At 41.5% G+C, this 18,170-nt stretch overlaps 1 protein-coding gene across 1 annotated transcript in view; it reads right to left on the reverse strand.

Moving 5' to 3' along the window:
- Nucleotides 1–4,602: 4,602 nt before the first annotated feature.
- Nucleotides 4,603–18,170, reverse strand: part of IKBKE (inhibitor of nuclear factor kappa B kinase subunit epsilon) — a 70,284-nt gene continuing 56,716 nt past the window's right edge. Inside the window, exons 18-21 of the mRNA XM_073666941.1 lie at nucleotides 18,004–18,100; nucleotides 17,627–17,733; nucleotides 10,056–10,127; nucleotides 4,603–7,436 (exon numbers count right to left, since the gene is read on the reverse strand). Of these exons, the coding sequence (XP_073523042.1) occupies nucleotides 7,421–7,436; nucleotides 10,056–10,127; nucleotides 17,627–17,733; nucleotides 18,004–18,100 (292 nt within the window). The 3' untranslated portion in view covers nucleotides 4,603–7,420. The remainder of the gene's footprint in view (nucleotides 7,437–10,055; nucleotides 10,128–17,626; nucleotides 17,734–18,003; nucleotides 18,101–18,170) is intronic.

An 18,170-nucleotide genomic window follows, 5' to 3' on the forward strand; every position in this document is an offset into this window, starting at 1 on the left:
AAGAAGCAGCAGAAACCGACTCTAATCAGACGAGATGTCAGCGGTAAGTTCCTGGATGTAAATTTTATTCTGTATCTGCACTGTAGGACTTAACATTATCACTTCATCTGTAAAATCCCTTAGGCTTCATTCTCACATTTGTGTGAAATGTCTGTGAGCTGCCAGATTTTTTTATCAGATGGCACATGAACTCGTAGAGTTTTCTGGGTCCATTCACACATCCGTGAAAATCACAAATCTGAGAATGAAATCACTGAGGGTCAGAGAATGTCCTGTTCTGATTTTGAGGATCAGAATAGTACATGCTCAATGCGTCTGTAAAAGCGGGCAGCACACAGAGACACTGCACACAGATACAGGAATGTAGCCTTATTATCTATAGCATCGTCCTTTAGAATATAGTGTACTCACTTATTACGTATAGCGCCGTGCTTAGTTCCATAGTTTCCTCTTTTATGTATAACACCCTCCCTTATTACGTACCATCCTCTCTAGTTATATATGGTGCCGTCCTTTATTATATAGCTTCCTCTGCTGTTATGTACAGTGCTGTACCTTACATAGCGCATTCTTATTTTTGTCAGTCACAGCTCTCTCTTTTACTACATAGTCGTCTCTTGCTAGATATAAAATGACTGCTGATGGAGGAGCTGGTGAGGTAGCATCTGACCAGAAGATCAGTCCATCAGCTCCTCCATCAGAGAAGAAGCTTTCCTATGCTCCATCAACCGTCATTGCATTATATATCTAACAAGAGAGGATGCTATGTAATAAAAAATAGGGTGCTATCTTATCTGATATGTAAGGGACGGCGTTGTACATAACAAGAGAGGGCACTGTATAATAAGGGGCGGAAATATACATAATAAAGGAGACTATGTAAGATATATATATATGTGTAGGGTGGGCCCCAAGGGGCAATTCCTCCTGTGGGCCCCAGATACTCCAGTCCGACACTGATTGTACTGTATTAGTGATAAATAGGTGATAAGTGGACTAATTAGTCTAATGGTCTGGTCTTTATGGCAGTAATATTGTGGGTATAGTAGGGAATTTAGGACTGGTACATAAGTATGATACATAAATGTAATGCAATGAATAACTTCTACAGAGGGGGAAAATAAGTATTTGATACACTGTCGATTTTGCAAGTTTTCCTACGTACAAAGAGTGAAGAGGTCTGTAATTTTTATTGTAGGTACACTTCAACTGCGAGAGACAGAATCTAAAAAGAAAAAACAGAAAATCACATTGTATAATTTTTAAATAATTAAATTGCATTTTGTTGCATGAAGTATTTGATCACCTCCCATGCAGCAAGAATTCTGGCTCTCACAGACCTGTTAGTTTTTCTTTAAGAAGTCATCCTACTCTGCACTCATTACCTGCATTAATAGCACCTGTTTGAACTCGTTACCTGTATAAAAGACACCTGTGCACACACTCAATCAATCACACTTGAACCTCTCCACAATGGCCAAGACCAAAAGAGCTGTCTAAGGACACAAGGGACAAAATTGTAGTCCTACACAAGGCTGGGATGGGTTACAGGATAATAGGCAAGCAGCTTGGTGAGAAAGCAACAACTGTTGGCACAAATATTAGAAAATGAAAGAAACACAGGATGACTCAATCTTCCTCGGTCTTGGGCTCCATGCAAGAAGTCGCCTCCTGGGGTAAGGATGATTCTGAGAAAGGTCAGGAATCAGCACAGATCTACACAGGAGGACCTGGTCAATGACCTGCAGAAAGCTGGAACCACAGTCTCAAAAATTACTGTTAGTAATACGCTATACCGTCATGGATTAAACTCCTGCAGGGCATGCAAGGTCCCCCTATTCATGCCAGCACATGTCCAGGCCCATTTGATGCTCGCCAAAGACCATCTGGATGATCCAGAGAAGGCATGGGAGAAAGTCATGTAGTCAGATGAGACCAATATAGAACTTTTTGGCATCCACTCCACTCGCTGTATTTGGAGGAAGGAGAAGGGTGAGTACAACCCCAAGAACACTGTCCCAACCGTGAAGCATGGTGGGGGAAACATCATACTTTGGGGGTGTTTTTCTGCAAAGGAGACAGGACGACTGCATCGTATTTAAGGGAGGATGGATGGGGTCATGTATTTCGAGATTTTGGCCATCAACCTCCTTCCCTCAGTAAGAGCATTGACGATATGTCATGGCTGGGTCTTCCAGCATGACAAGACCCAAAACACACAGCCAGGGCAACTAAGGAGTGCCTCTGTAAGAAGCATTTCAAGGTCCTGGAGTGGCCTAACCCATCTCCAGACCTGAACTCAATAGAAAATCTTTAGAGGGAGCTAAAACTCAATGTTGCCCAGAGACAGCCTCGAAACTTGAAAAATCTGGAGAAGATCTGTATGGAGGAGTGGGCCAAAATCCCTGCTGCAGTGTGTGCAAACCTGGACAAGAACTACAGGGAACCTGTATGACCTGTGTAACTACAAAAAAAGGTTTCTGTATCAAATATTAAGTTCTGTTTTTCTGTTGTATCAAATACTTATTTCATGCAATAAAATGCATATTAATTATGTAAAAATCATACAATGTGATTTTCTTGATTTTTTTTTTAAGATTCTTTCTCTCACAGTTGAAGTGAACCCATGATAAAAAGTGCAGACCTCTCCGTTTTCTGTAGGTGGGAAAACTTGCAAAATTGTCAAATACTTAATTTTCCCACTGTATATCTGCAACTGCCATCACATAAAGATGATTAAGTCTTCTGAAATTCAAATTCATCAGGTTCAACAAATGTTTCCAAAACATTAGATTTGCAACTACCGTAATTGCAATACTGCAAAGGCTCCAACTGCCTTAAAAAGGCATGTGTAACACTCTAGGATCTCCTAGAACTGTATCCAACTGCTTTCAAGGTCTTTAATACAAACACAGCCTTAGTAATGTAACTCTGCAGTAAATATCAGCCGATTTAATAACACAGTGCACTGACAGAATTAGTATTTTTTAAATTAAAAAACAATTTAAAAAGTACCCTTCTTAGTTATTTGTGATCAAGTAGACCATGCTTTGCAGAACATTGACTCAAACTGATGGTGTCGCTGTCAGAGATTACATCATGCTTCTGTGTCTGAGATGAGTGATGTACTAAATATTCTGTAATGCCCTCCAGTTCCTCCACAATGATACATTTGCCAAGAGCAAAGGAGGCCAATTGTCACATCCATTTAGTAATACTACTCTCTGGCCAGCTTGAGCCACTGGTGGTGGTAATGCTTCTGCTACTTGTAGCAGCTCCCACATTCTAAGCTGTGGTAGGGCTTTTTTTCTTTTATACTACGCCATGCCACTTCTTCATACATGTGGTACAACAATATAATTAACTTTTAACAATTATTCAACCTTTGCCAAAAAGGGCGTAACAAGAAATGCTAGGTAGGTACAAGTACAAAAAGCAAAATGTGGCAGCTGACCACAGTATAGTTGTGACATATACGGATGTCAAATTGGGCTAGAAAAACAGTTGTGCAAAAGCAGACATGCAGTTAAATGTCTATTTTTTTTTACATTTTATTTTCATTTTGTAGGTGCTAGCTTTTTGGACGTGTGCCTACCTGGCATTTCTTATTTTGTCATTTTTGGGAAGGGGGTTGAATTTTGTTAAATAAAAAGAACATTTTTGCCTATCTGTTTTATTAGTCAATTTTACATCCAGACATGCTACACCAATACACTTATTGGAGTAGCATGTCTGGATGTAAAATTTGACTAATAAAACAGATATGGTTTGTGACACACACACACACACACACACTTTGTGAGGTAAACTGTCACATTTAAATTCATGGACTTGGGGGAATTTCCTTTTGTATTTAAAAAAAACAAACAATCATTCCACCCTTCACATAAAAATTGCATAAGAAATAAAAAAACTAAGTACAGTTACTTGTGACAAGAAAACAAACTTCTCTATCTAAAACTGATTTCAGATTTTTTTTTCTGTGGCTTGCTGCTTTCTCGTGCATTAAGAATGAAGATGTAATTGTAATTCAAATGCAGCAGGACATACTCCACAAGCTGTGCAGAGATCTTTGCACAAGGAGGGAAAGAGGTGTGCTGTGATATACAGGTGTCACCTCTCATCGTATTCCTGTTTCTGATAATGAAATGCTGAAAATATTTTTTTACGGAACAGAAAATGTCAGCCTATTACAAGGCTCCGTGGTCAATGTGAAAATTGCAAGATGTCAGAATTTAAGAAAAAAAAAAAAAGTGCTCTAAAAACAGAATATATGATTCCTGTCTTATGCATTTATTCTGTTTGTATGGGGGATTTGGGTGGAGTGGGATGTTTCCTATGAAGAGGAGCTAGTTTACCTTCGACTTTCTTGGAGTGAAGGTTGCTATTTCTGCCACTATGGTATCTGCATTCTTCTTTAGACTGATTATTATTCCACTGTGCGTTTTAGACATCATTATTCTGATGCATTACGCTACTAAGCAGAAGTAAAAACCATTTTCCTGCTGTTTGGAAAAGTGATTGTTCAGTTGCATTAGTAAGATGATATACTATTAGTAATGACACAGTGCCATCCAGTTCTAAAACTAAAAATTACCACAGTTCTAATTGCAAAAGGTTTATTGTAAAAATAGTCATAAAACAAATAGTTGTATCAAACAGTTTTCCTATCATGGAGGAGTTGATAACAAGTGCAGTTGCAATGACAGTTGTGTGGCCTCACTGTCACCAATGGATGCTGAAAATTGAAAGGCTCCAGGTTGCACCATACGGAATATATTATATGAACCGTAAATATCTAAACCCCACATAGAAATTACATATTTTATGATATGAAACAAACAAAACAAATATGACAAGAATTTGTCAAATTAACATCTAAAATAAGGACAGAAACAACACAACACACAAATGGGGAAAATGCATGGAGAGGACAGTTGATAAAAAGTATATAATAATCAGAGATGGAAAATGAGGTACAAATGTCCTTGTTATGACAGACTCTCACTAATAAAAGTCTGATCGGTGTGAATCTAGTTCTATGTGCACTTGATGGTTTCCCATCCATTTTATTGTAATCTCTTTAACTCCTACTAATGTCAGTGAAGAGTGACCAGAGATGCATAACCCACCACCCCAATATTAGATGTGACTATACATTTCTAATATATTCACTATCCCTTATAGCCACTTCTTTGATGCCGCTCCTTCGGTCTCCAAGATCGGTGCTCCATTTTCTTAATATACAACACACCCACAACAGAGGAATGGGGAGCGCTCTGGAAAGTCTGACCCTAAGCTCCCCTGCTTCTCCATTGGTGCCGGATGGACAAGGGGTGATGACGAAGGGATGTGTCCATCCCAAAGCATAGGACAGGTAAGGGGAGTCATAGTTCAGACTTTCCTTCTGATGCCTCTGCAGTGGTCATTTTGGATTCAACAGGCCTCTGCCTATAAGCCTCAGAGATTTGGAAGCAGTGTGGTTTACATTTCTACTTACAAATGGCAGCTATCACTAAGGCTAAGTTCAAGTTTAAAAACAGGTAAAAAAATAAAAACAAAAAATTAGTGACAAGTGACAAATATTTTGTAACCATGCTAGATGGGGCGAGATTAGGGCACCACGGTTAGTTCCCACATATGCTTTAGCAGTGTAAACCCATTGCATATATTGTGCCATTTCCAATGTTATGAAAATTTTCAGAGTAAATATTTATTAACATATAGAGATTCATTTTAGATTTATTTTCAAAAGTAATCCACAGAAAAAGCACCTGCGGTTGTTTTGGGGGATCCATGGCATGCAAAAGCTCCACAAAGTTTGGCCTGATCATCTTTCATAAAATGAGGTTGACAATGTGAACTTCCTTCACTTCCTCTTTTAAGTTTCCATTTACTATAAACAATTCCTACCTTGTCCTTGTTAAAGAGGAAAAGTCACTTGCTCAAAAATAATTAAGTTAAACATCTAAAATATCCCTGAGCATCCATGATTCTCCCACTCTTTTCCATTTTGCGCTGCATCATTCTATTGCAGAGATATTCACATTTGGTTGTCTTGGAGCGCACTATGTGAAATCTCGGTTTGCAGACCAACTGGGTATTTCTTCAGAATCTTCTCTGGGCACATGTACTTATACTCCTCCCTCCCAGATGCTGCCAATCACAGCTCCCTCAATCAAATCAAATTTCCTTCCCAGATTGACAGCACCTGGGAGGGAGGGCTAAAAACACATGCAGCCATAGAAGATTGAAGACACGTCTAGTTGTTTTGCAAAGCAGAGATTTCAAATAACGCGCTGCAGAAGAAACAAATGTGAATATCTCTGCAATGAAAACAGAAAAGCGCTGCAGAATCAGAGGAGTTCGGTAATTTTTATAAGGTATTTAACTCCATTTTGTTAGCAATTTACAGGTCCTGTAATTTAACCTAAAATATATTTTTCAGATTATATAATGCACAACATGCAAGCTTCACCTAAGTTAAGACAACAGAGAACATGGGGAAACAATTCAAACTTTCTTCTTAGGGCAGATGTAGTAGAGGGGTGACTTATATATCTTTGGTAGTATATGGGAGGGGGTCTTTGGTGTTGAGGAATGGATGTGTTGACATTTTAACGTCACTGAGCTTGGTGGTCAAGGTGGAAATTGAATTTCCGGTTTGTCTAGCATAAAGCCTCTTCTTTGGTTATTTAGCATACAACAGAGATTAAACCTGTATAGCTGTTGTGCAACATCATAAAAAAATATCTATCTAGAAAGGCAAAGGCAATTCAGGCATCTAAATGGGAAAGGGTTCTTCACAGTTAGAGCAGTCAGACTGTGGAAAGCCCTACCGCAAGATGTAGCAATGGTAGTATATATCAGTAATTTAAAAAGAGTTAGTTATTTTCTCATAACAAATGCCATTGTGGGTTATAAATATTCCAGTGAAAGATAATGTATTTTCAACCTATGTAACTATATAAGCCTGGCTGCTGTGTCCCCCTTTTCACTATTGAAGTGTACACCAAGAAATGCACAATTACATTATTAGGTGGTCTAACATAACAAAAATAACAAAACACAGAGAATAAGCATTATGATTAAGAAATAAAAACGACATACAGTATGTTAACTGCTTTCCCCAAACTCTTAAAGACTGAACTCAATCCAAGAAATGGGGTTTATCTCAATAGAAATGGCACAGAGCTCATAAATGTCATCTCCTAGGATAAGTGTCTGCGTATTCCTCAGTTGCAGACGGCTGGAGAGCTCCTCCTTTATTTTCAAGTATATGAGGAAAATGGAAGGAAAACATGGTCACATTATTTGATTCTGCTTTGGTTAAATATGTTCTAACAAATTTCCAAAGTTGCTGGGCTACAGTGAAGGCAAACACTGGCCAGCCATTGTCCCACGCTCCAGTCCTAGCAGATCAGGATACATTCAGCCTGAGAAAGGTAAGAGTAGACAAAATGTCATTTTTATTGTAAGAATACATATTTAAAATTAAACATTGCTCCAACAAGAAGTTTTATATCTACGACAGTCTTCAAATGAGACTTCTACCCTATATTATGGCAAGTGCAGAGCACAAGGGGCGGCAGGTTCTCTAATCAGTAATTCTAGAATCTCTTTATCATGCACCATGGCTTTCACATAACACAATGTAGCAAGGTGTTCCTTTAATAGTACTGAAATGAAATAAAGCTGATCTCATTACAAATTCTAAAATGGTAACTGTAGATACTTCTATCCAACCATGGTTCATTCTCATAGTTTACATCGGCCTATGTAATATGACCTAAAATAATTTAGGAATATAGAAAATTTTCTATATGTGTTGTAATGAAAACCATAAATTACACTGCCTTAGAGATTGGTAAAAATTTAGGGCCAGATTCATTAATACAGGCATTTCATTAGCCAGTCTTGATGGGCCTAAAGGAGTAAGATGCACCAAATTTATTAAGAGAAAAATCAAATTTGACCCACCAAACACCCAATGCACGTTTCACAGATGCTTTGTCAGGAGTCATGAAGCATCTGATGAAGCATCTGTGAAACGTGCGTTGGGTGTTTGGTGGGTGAGTATGGTTATTCATTATGACATTAGTCAACACGTGTTTATTATAGCTGTGGGCTGAATTATCCTTATGAACATCTATCTATGACCATTTGCTCAGGGTCATATGCATGGAGTGACTAGCTGTATTTGATATACTTGAACTTACTTAAAATTAACTCTCTTTATATAAACTTGTTACTCCACACTTACCGATATATGGAACCAGGGTTCCCCTCAGCTACTCACCCACCAACTTATCAACTTTTAATCAATTTTGTACTAAATAAAGATTATTCTTTTTTATTACATGTGTATTTATTATAGTCCTAGCACAGCTTTGCTTTTTGGTATTTAAATTTATTAAGAGGCACATACCACTTAATGAATTCGGTGCATCTCATCAGTGGTGTGTGCCTCCGTGCACCTCGCCAGAAATGTTACACCAGTCCGGGACTAAAGTAACATTTCTGTATAAGTATTTTTTATAGGTTTAGCAGGCGGGCTTTGCCACACCCAGTCCCGGCCCAGCTCTGTCTACCGGCATGAAATCTCCGAAGGTCAAGCATTTTGCGTTGAGCAAAAATTTAGCAACAGTTTAATTTGTCTGATGTCAATATTATGGCAAAAACACCTTCATGAATTGGGCCCTTAGTTTTTCACATTTAATGAAAATCATGAGTGCAGAATATATTTTAGGCCACCGGTGTCAGCATAATTAATATTAGAATATTTTTTTAAATATTGTATTATCTCATGCACTCACAAAAACTGAATTTGAATAATACAGAATATAAGAGAGCATGTTTAAAGTCAGTTGAATTCTGGAAGCTAAAGGGGAGAGAGAGTTTGAAAAATTTCAGTGCAAATTGTCGACAAAGGGAAACTCTCTCATTTTGGAAAGTAATGTAGCTGCAAAATAAGCCCAACTCCTTATAAAACCATGATTTTGGAATTGGATATCCAACAAGCTGATACAAGCGAGATGGTCTGGTGGTATGTCATGTGGCTTATGCTAAGGGCCCATAGTTGGAGTTGATTCCAGCCTTTGGAGGGTTATGGAATCGAACCCACCATAATAACGTTATATATGTGATAATAAAGCAGTCTGCTCAAGTGATAGACCCCATTTAGTTTGACCACCTTTTCACTATGAAAAGACTGAGTTAAAGGGAGTCTGCCATCCCCAAAATAAATATTAAATCATCTACGCAGTCATATAGGGGACCTAGTCCCTATAAAAATTATACTAGCTTTGTACCTGTTACTGGTACCGTGCCTGAGAAAAACACTTTGCACGCAAATGAAGGGTCTCCTGTGCACCATTGGTGTGGATAAGAGTTCGGTACACTGTTCTGCCACCTCATTTTGGGGCCTTCCCCCTCTTCTGAGTGACATAGCTCACTTTCCATAGCGAGCACTGTCTGGACTCAGCCACCTTGTGAGCGCATGCGCACTGACACTGCTGGAACCTGGCATGCACAGACACTGTTCGTACCAGCATGCACTCCTCCCTGGCTCCTCTCTGCGGACACCATTTGCTACATTCCCAGGGGTCTTATTGTAGTGAAAGGAATCTGCAAAGGAGGGCCAGGGAGGAGAATGTGCCTGCTCACACCAGCAATGACAGTGTGTGTGCGAGGCCAGGCTCAGGCAGCGTCAATGCGCATGCCAATACACCCAGCAGAGTTCAGACAGTGCTCACTTTAGAAGCCTGGAAAATATCTCAACATGAGGTGGTGTAACCATGTACCTAACTCTTGACCACCCCAATAGTGCTCCGAAGCCCCCTCATTTGCATGCAAATGAAAAGATTTCTAACAGGTACAGTGCTGATATGAGTTTAAAGGGGTTAAGTCCCCTGTATCACAATATATTTTAGGGGTCAGAGACTACTTTTAAATGAATGCATTAATTTTGTATTCCTTAAGAAAAAAAAGATATAAATTGGAATGAATAGCACTGTTACTCTCACAGAATCAGGTGAAAATAAACACAGGGTTACCTTTCTATAATAGTGTTGTTTTTTTCTAGTTCACAAGAGACGGTCTTCATTTGGTCTCGCAGTTTAAGCATTCTTGGAAAATAGACAAACATTACATAAGTTAGGATCATCATTTGGAAGAAATCCACCCCTACATGTTCATCAAAAAACATACTATGTGATTAAAGTAAGACTTGAGTGGTTACTTTCTGTGAACAGTCCTAAGGAATAGACCTTCAAAAATAATAGCAAGAAATTTAAAATAACTCTGAAACTTCTAGGATTAAATAAGTACAATAAGTATTCTCTGTTACTGTCTGTGGAGCGGAGGTGGGTATTAGAATAATTCTGTACTTTTTATTTAGTCCAGTGATTATTCTCCACCGTTTCAGCCACATTTACAATGTAGAATGATTTTATGTCTGTATGTTCGTTACACCTAAACTAAATGTCAGCTATTGAACACCCATTTTGTTTTTTTAGTTTTGAATTCAGTGGTGATTATTTCTTTCATATATCTTAAAGCTCCTATTTTGATACATACAGTAGCTCCAAAGTTTAGCACAAATATACGTTTTAAAGATAACATTTTAGATGCCTGCAGTCTCCAATAGGGAAAGCCAAAACCTACTGCACACAAATAAAGGGAATCTGTCACCAGGTTCTTCCTACCCTATCTGAGAGCAGCATGATGTAGAGGCAGAGACCCTGATTCCAGCAATGTGTCACATTCTTTACTGCTTGCTGCAGTTTTGCTAAAATCACAGTTCTATCTGCTGTAGATCTACCAGTTATCTGACTTCTGAGCTTTGTATAACCCCACCCACACCACTGATTGGAAGGTCTCCGCACAGTGTACATAGAAAGCTGCCAATCACTGGTGGGGGCGGGGCTATACAGAGCTCATGAATATGGAGGACTACATGACAGCAGGTTTGCTAGTCCTGTAATGATAATTTCTTGCTGATAAAACAGTGAATTTATCAAAACAACAAAAGCAGCCCAGTAATTTACACATCACTGGAATCAGGGACTCTGTCTCATGCTGCTCTCAGATTAGGTGGCAAAAACCTGGCGATGGATTCCCTTTAATACACTAAACGCAATATGAAATAGTAAGTAATCGTATTCTTGCCCCAGTTAAGGCTAAAGGCAGTCAGTACTGCATTATTTTCCAATATATTTCCAAGATATTCACCAATATAATGTGTTGGTTTTTTAATTATATACTATCACGGCTTGAAGGTTTTACCGCAGGATAGTGCAGGTTATCAGTAGTGTTGAGCGAATTTGTTCGGCATTTCAAATTTGGGTTCGTGTTTGGATAACATCTGCGTGACAGCGTGGCAAATCAGGGATGTTCATGGGCGGAGACGATATTTTGGCGCAAACAAGCCGGAACCCCGAACACGAACCCAAATTTGAAATGCCGAACAAATTCGCTCAACACTAGTTATCAGATCTTGTCCCTACACTAACAATAGAGTCAAGATACAAAGTGTCCTATTATAATAAACAAAATGACATACCATTTTGCCCAATGTGAACTTACAAAATTAGCCCAAATAATAAAAGAAGCCCAGCTTTGAATTAAGATTACACAAACCTATTTGAGTTAAAATAAAAAAGTATTTTTAAGTTAAAGAAGCACTCCTTCTCCCATCAAAATGCTTATCCTGTTAATATATTGCAATCATTATATAGCACTGTGTACTTACAATTGCTCATATTACCTTTCTACCCAGCCAATTCTTCTCTTTTTACTGCTCTATATAGAAACAGGAAGTTTCTTTTCCCTGCATGAGTCACCCCCCTTTTCAACTCCTGACCAACTGCTAGGAATTTTTGCAGTGACTTATGACTCATGCAGGGAAAAGAGACTTTGTGTTTCTACATAGAGCTTAGAAGGATTCAGCTAGTCTGTTTTTAATCATGTGATATCATAGACCTAATGGAAAAGAGAAGAAGTAACTGGGTAGAAAGGCAAAAGCCTTAGTTACTTACCGGTAACGGGATTTTTCGGAGCCCATGACAGCACCACGTGAGAGAGAGGATCCGCCCATCAAGGACAGGAAACCTTCAGGTTAAAAAGGGCGGCCCTCTCCTCCCGCCTCAGTTTAGTTAACAGAGCATGAGAGTACCGCTAACGTTAGTTATGACAAAACATAATCACATTAAATACATTACTTTTCATCAATTTCCCGCAAGGGTGCACAAAAAGAAATCAAATCTACGGGAGTGCACAACACCAATGAAGGGAGGGAATATAAAGGTGCTGTCATGGGCTCCGAAAAATCCCGTTACCGGTAAGTAACTAAGGCTTTATTCGGTCGCCCATGACAGCACCACGTGAGAGAATTACAGAGACGAAGGAAATTAGGGAGGGACCACAGCTTGAAGCACCCTTCTCCCGAAAGTGAGATCTGCAGAGCCACCCAGATCCAATCTATAGTGCCTATAGAAAGTAGAGGGAGAAGACCAAGTGGCAGCCTTACAAATTTCCTCAATGGAAAGCCCTGTCTTCTCCGCCCAGGAGGTTGATACCGCTCTGGTAGAATGCGCCCTCAATCTCTCCGGTATCTCTTTATCCCCTGAGGAGTATGCGAGGGAAATGGCCTCCTTGATCCATCTAGCGATTGTAGCCTTTGAGGCCTTACAACCCTTTCTAGCCCCCTGATAGCATATAAATAGGGACTTATCTTTTCTAAAGCCACGTGATATTTCTAAGTACTTTAATACGCACCTCCTAACGTCTAAAGTGTGAAGTCTCTCCTCCTTTTGATTTTTGGGAGGGAAGCAAAAAGTCGGGAGAACTATTTCCTGGGTTCTATGGAATCGAGTGGCCACTTTAGGAAGAAAGGCTGGATCAGGTTTTAATATAATTCTATCGTCCAGAATTTGCGTAAAAGGAGGGCATATTGAAAGGGCCTGTAGGTCACTAACTCTCCTGGCTGAAGTTAGGGCTACTAACAGGACCGTCTTTAGGAAAATAATTTTGGGGGAGACTAAATCTAGTGGCTCAAAAGGAGGACTGGTCAAGGCATCTAAGACAAAATTCAAATCCCAGGGAGACATCTTTACTTTGGTAATGGGTCTACACCTAAAGGAAGCTTTTATAAAACGGGCTATCCAATAATTATCTGCAATATTGGAAGAAAATAAAGCTCCCAACGCCGACACCTGTACTTTCAAGGTACTGGTAGTGAGACCCAATTCTAAGCCCCGCTGCAGAAATTCCAGAATTTTCCCAATAGGGGGCCCCTCCTCCACGTTAACTTCTGCAAAAGACAGAAACTTTCTCCAGGTCCTGGCATAAATACGGGTGGTAACAGGTTTTCTGCTAGCCAGGAGAGTATTCACTACATTTGCGGGGAATCCTTTGTTGGTCAATAACACCCTCTCAAATTCCACGCCGTCAAATGTAGACTAGGGGATGGAGGATGGGAAAGTGGCCCTTGAGTGAGGAGGTCCGGAATCTCCGGAAGAACCCAGGGATCTGATATGGACATCTTCCGGAGACAAGGGAACCACGGTCTTTTGGGCCAAAAGGGGCATATGAGTATCACTCTGGCCTGGTCTGCCCTGATCTTTCTTATCACCGCTGGGAGCAGGATCATGGGAGGGAAGGCATATGCCAGAGGAAATCTCCAGGGAACCATGAAGGCGTCCACTGCCAGGGGTCCTTCTCTTGGGTTTAAGGAACAAAAATTTCCCACTTTCCGATTGGCTCTTGTTGCGAATAAGTCCACAGTCGGAAGACCCCACATTTCTACGATTCTGGAGAATATTTGTGTATTTAGGGACCACTCTCCCTCTTTTACAGAAGTACGGCTGAGGAAATCCGCTGTGATGTTTTCCTTCCCTTTTAGATGAGTAGCCGAAAGAGAGAGACAGTGATCTTCGGCTTTCAGCAGAAGTGCGTTCGCTACCCTCATCAAGTTTCTTGAGCGGGTTCCCCCTTGGTGGTTTATGTAAGCTACCGTGACTTGATTGTCCAAGAGTACACAGACATGCTGGCCCTGTAAATATATAAGGAACTTGTTGAACGCATGCTGCACTGCCAGAAGCTCCTTAACATTTGATGACAGCTGTCGCTCACTGCTTGACCAGGTTCCCTGCACTAATTTCCCTTCAAAGTGAGCTCCCCAACCTGTAGCACTTGCATCAGTGGACAAGACTACAGTTGGACTACATTCCCAGGGAACCCCTTTAGCAAGATTGTCTTGTCGTAACCACCAACGAAGGGACCATATGGCACGAGGACCTAGCGTAAACTTACGGTCTAGATGCCCCTCTAAAGCTGCGTTATTGTACAACACATCCCACTGAAAGGCTCTTGAATGCAATTGTGACCAACGAACCGCAGGAAAAGTGGAGGTGAAGGTTCCCAATAGTGACATGGCCTTACGAAGTGACATAGAAGGTTTACGTATACATTGTTCTACCAACTCCCGGATTCTATCAATTTTTTCTTCTGGAAGACAACATAGCTGTTTCCTGGAATCTAATATGACCCCCAGATATTGTTGTACCTTGAGTGGAGATAGTCTAGACTTTTCTAAATTTAGAAACCACCCCAAACTCTTTAAGACCGACATGGTCTCCTGCAGGTGGGTCTCGCACTGAACCAACGAATTCCCCTCTATCAGGAGATCATCCAGGTAAGGGATAATTAGAATGTCCCTTTCTCTTATATGGGCCATAACTTCCGCCATTACTTTAGTAAAAACCCGTGGGCTATAGCTAAACCGAAGGGGAGTGCAGTGTATTGGAAGGGTTTAACCACCCCGTCTATTTCAATGGCCAGCCTCAAGTATTTCTGGTAATCACTATGAATTGGGATATGGTAATACGCATCTTTGAGATCGAGCACTACCATATAGCAGTGGGGAAAAAGTAACTTTATTACGGATTTTAAAGACTCCATTTTAAAGGTGTGTATTTTAAGGAAATTATTCAGGGATTTCAGATTTATAATTGTCCTGAAACTTCCATCCAGTTTCGGAATCAAGAAGAGCGGGGAGTAGAAACCAAGACCCTTTTCAGCTTCCGGAACCTCAATCAGGACGTGCTTTCTTATTACGGTTTGTACTTCCGAAACGAGGGCAGCCTGGCGTTCTGGGGAAGAACTAGAGGGAACAACCATGAACCTTTTGTGAGGCAATGCTTTAAATTGAAATTTAAGACCATACTTAATCAGGCTCAAAATCCAATTACTATGAGAAATCTGTTCCCAAGCTGGGACAAAAAATGACAATCTCCCTCCCACCTGGGCTGATTGTGTATCCCCTGGCTTCTGCTCAATTTTTGGACATGGACCAAAGAGTAGACCTCTACCTTTTCGACCTCTTTCATCAGACTTGTCTTGATCCCTGAAATCTCTCTTCCGGAACGATCTCTTAAAGGAGGGTAGAGGTACTGATGGAAACCCCTTCTTAGGGTCCCCCGCTTTCTCCAATAAGTCGTCCATGGTCTGACCAAAGAGGTATTCCCCTTCACACGGGATTGTACACAGTCTGGACTTAGTCTGTAAATCCCCTGGCCAGTTTTTAATCCACAAGGCTCGCCGAGCCGCATTTGACAGTGCTGCTGACTTTGCTGCCAACCTCACCGAGTCCACAGATGCATCAGCAAGAAAAGCTGCCGCCCCTTGAACCAGTGGAAGGGAAGAAATAATGTCTTTCCTAGAAGTCCCATCCTTCAACTGACTGTCTAGCTGTTCAAGCCACACCATCAGGGCTCTGGACGTACAGGTAGCTGCTACTGTTGGTCTCCCGCAGCTGTCTCCCATGCCCCTTTCAGGAAAGTATCAGCCCGTCTGTCTAGGGGATCTCACAATGCACCCATATCATCGAATGGGAGGGAAGTTCTTTTCGCTGCTTTGGTAACAGCAACATCCAGCTTGGGTGCTTTTAACCAGGAGGAACACATAGCATCCTCAGACGGATATTTCCTTTTAAAGGATGGAGGAACACTACCCTTCTTGTCAGGCTTTCTCCCCTCCTTATCAATGAGGTCTTTCACCTTTGAATTTACTGGAAAGACCCTTCTCTTCTTTAGCCCCAGACCACCAAACATAACATCCTCAGCTGACTTCTCTACCCTCGAGTCCACTATCCCTATTGTAGATCGGACGGCTTTTACTAGGGCATCGACCTTCTTCAGGGGGAAGCACTGTCTATCTGGCTCACTATCAGAGGAAGAGAAGGCGGAGGAGGAAGCGACCGATAGCTCAGAGTCTGAACCCAGCTGGGTTTCTTGAGGAATATGCCCAGACTCTGAACCTTGCAATGCTTTGCCTATTTCTTCCCTTATTAAAGTTCTTAGGCCTAGGGAAAAATCTGGGGTCTCCTCCGATATCATTTTGCTGATACAAAGCTGACATAACCTTTTGCTATATGAATCAGGGAGCGGACAGCTGCATAAGGCACACTCTCTGTGCTTGGACTTCGAGGAACATTTCTTGCTCTAAAAGAAAGTCATAGATAGAAAGAAGGAGGAAACATTAGTAGAACTTTCACGAAGATTCCACTCACCCCACAGAACCTTCGGTACCGTAGAAGCAGAAGAATCCAGCATGCATGGCGAGGAATCACGCCGCACCGGACCGTCCTTCCTGCTCTTAGTGGTAGCTCTTCTAGCTGTACGACCAGACCCTAGCCGGGAATGGCGCTGCGCCACTAGTTGTGAGGGCTCCCCAGAGGGCTGCTCCTGCAGCAGATATTGTTGCCTAGTTGACAGCTCCTGTGAATCTTCCATAGCTTACAATGTAAGAATGGTCTGGGAAGCACCTCTGTATGTTACCAGACCCTTTATATACTGGCCATACCGGTACCATGTGTGGGTCTGTGTTTCCTTTTTTTTTTTTTTTTTTTTTTAACCCAGGAGGGCGTTACCTGCTCCTTGGTCTTCCTCCCCAGGTCCAGGTGGGATCCAGGTGGGCTCCTCGCCGCCAGGTCCTCAATCCCCCGGCGTTCAGCTGCTCGCGCCAAAAATTCAAACGAGCCCCGCCCCTTCCGGTGACGTCACAGGGCTTCCTGCCCGGCGCACCGGAAGTCACGCCAGAAGGTCGCGCCCGTCACGTGCGCCACCGGCGCGACCTGGATCTCCTGCAAGCTGTAGCGGGAGGGGGGGGGGAAGCCCGCTAGCGGCCCCACACCTGGCGGACATCTACCTCCCGTGAGGCGATGTCGCGCCCGCCGCAACGCTCACGGAGGCGCCCCCATGAGCCCTGCCGTGGCGTCTCCAGAGGACCGGCTCCAACCACCTGCTGTGGCCCTCTCTGGGACAGGAGTCCATCTTCTGCAGGTAAGCCTGCAAGGTCCCCCATCATGGACAGGAAACCTAAAACTGAGGCGGGAGGAGAGGGCCGCCCTTTTTAGCCTGTAGGTTTCCTGTCCTTGATGGGCGGATCCTCTCTCTCACGTGGTGCTGTCATGGGCAACCGAATAAATGAGCAATTGTAAGCACACAGTGCTATATAATATGATGACTGCAATATATTAAGAGGATACAAAATTTGATGAGAGTACTTATTTAACCCCCAAGACCTCACCAGGCCACACCATGAAATGTCCATGGGACTAACTCACCTAAGTGTTAGCTCCTGTTGCGCCGGACCACTGTACGAGAAGACAGGGCTATGATTTGGTTGTAATAAACAGGCCTGCTGCAGTGTTTGGGCTAATCTGTCTACACTCTGCAAAAAAAGAAAAAATATTACTTTTTTAACTTGACCACTGTAAAAAAAGACCAAGCTACACAAACGAGTTGTCCACTTGTTAATTCATCTCTAACTAGCATTCTACAGAATCACAGAAAATGGACTGAATACCCACTAAGTCTAAGATTTACCTCAATTTAATCAATGCAAAATCGCATATGTATGGTTATGTACGACCAGCTTCAGTTATTAAGGACTGATAAAAAAATAACCCAATAAAGTAAAGTTAATATTTAGTTACTGTACATTGTAAACAGACTCCTCGTAACTCTGGAGGTCTTGAACACAGGCTGCCAAATATCCATTCACGAGTCCTAAGTGGTTCTGAATTTCATTGATTGTCCTAGGATAAAAACAATTATAACTTTCATTTTCATGACTATTTTTTTTAATAAAGAAGATGTCTCTTTATC

This window comes from Phyllobates terribilis, unplaced genomic scaffold, assembly GCF_046119375.1.
Source record: "Phyllobates terribilis strain yellow unplaced genomic scaffold, ASM4611937v1 Scaffold_2__4_contigs__length_985480577, whole genome shotgun sequence".
Taxonomy (NCBI): domain Eukaryota; kingdom Metazoa; phylum Chordata; class Amphibia; order Anura; family Dendrobatidae; genus Phyllobates; species Phyllobates terribilis.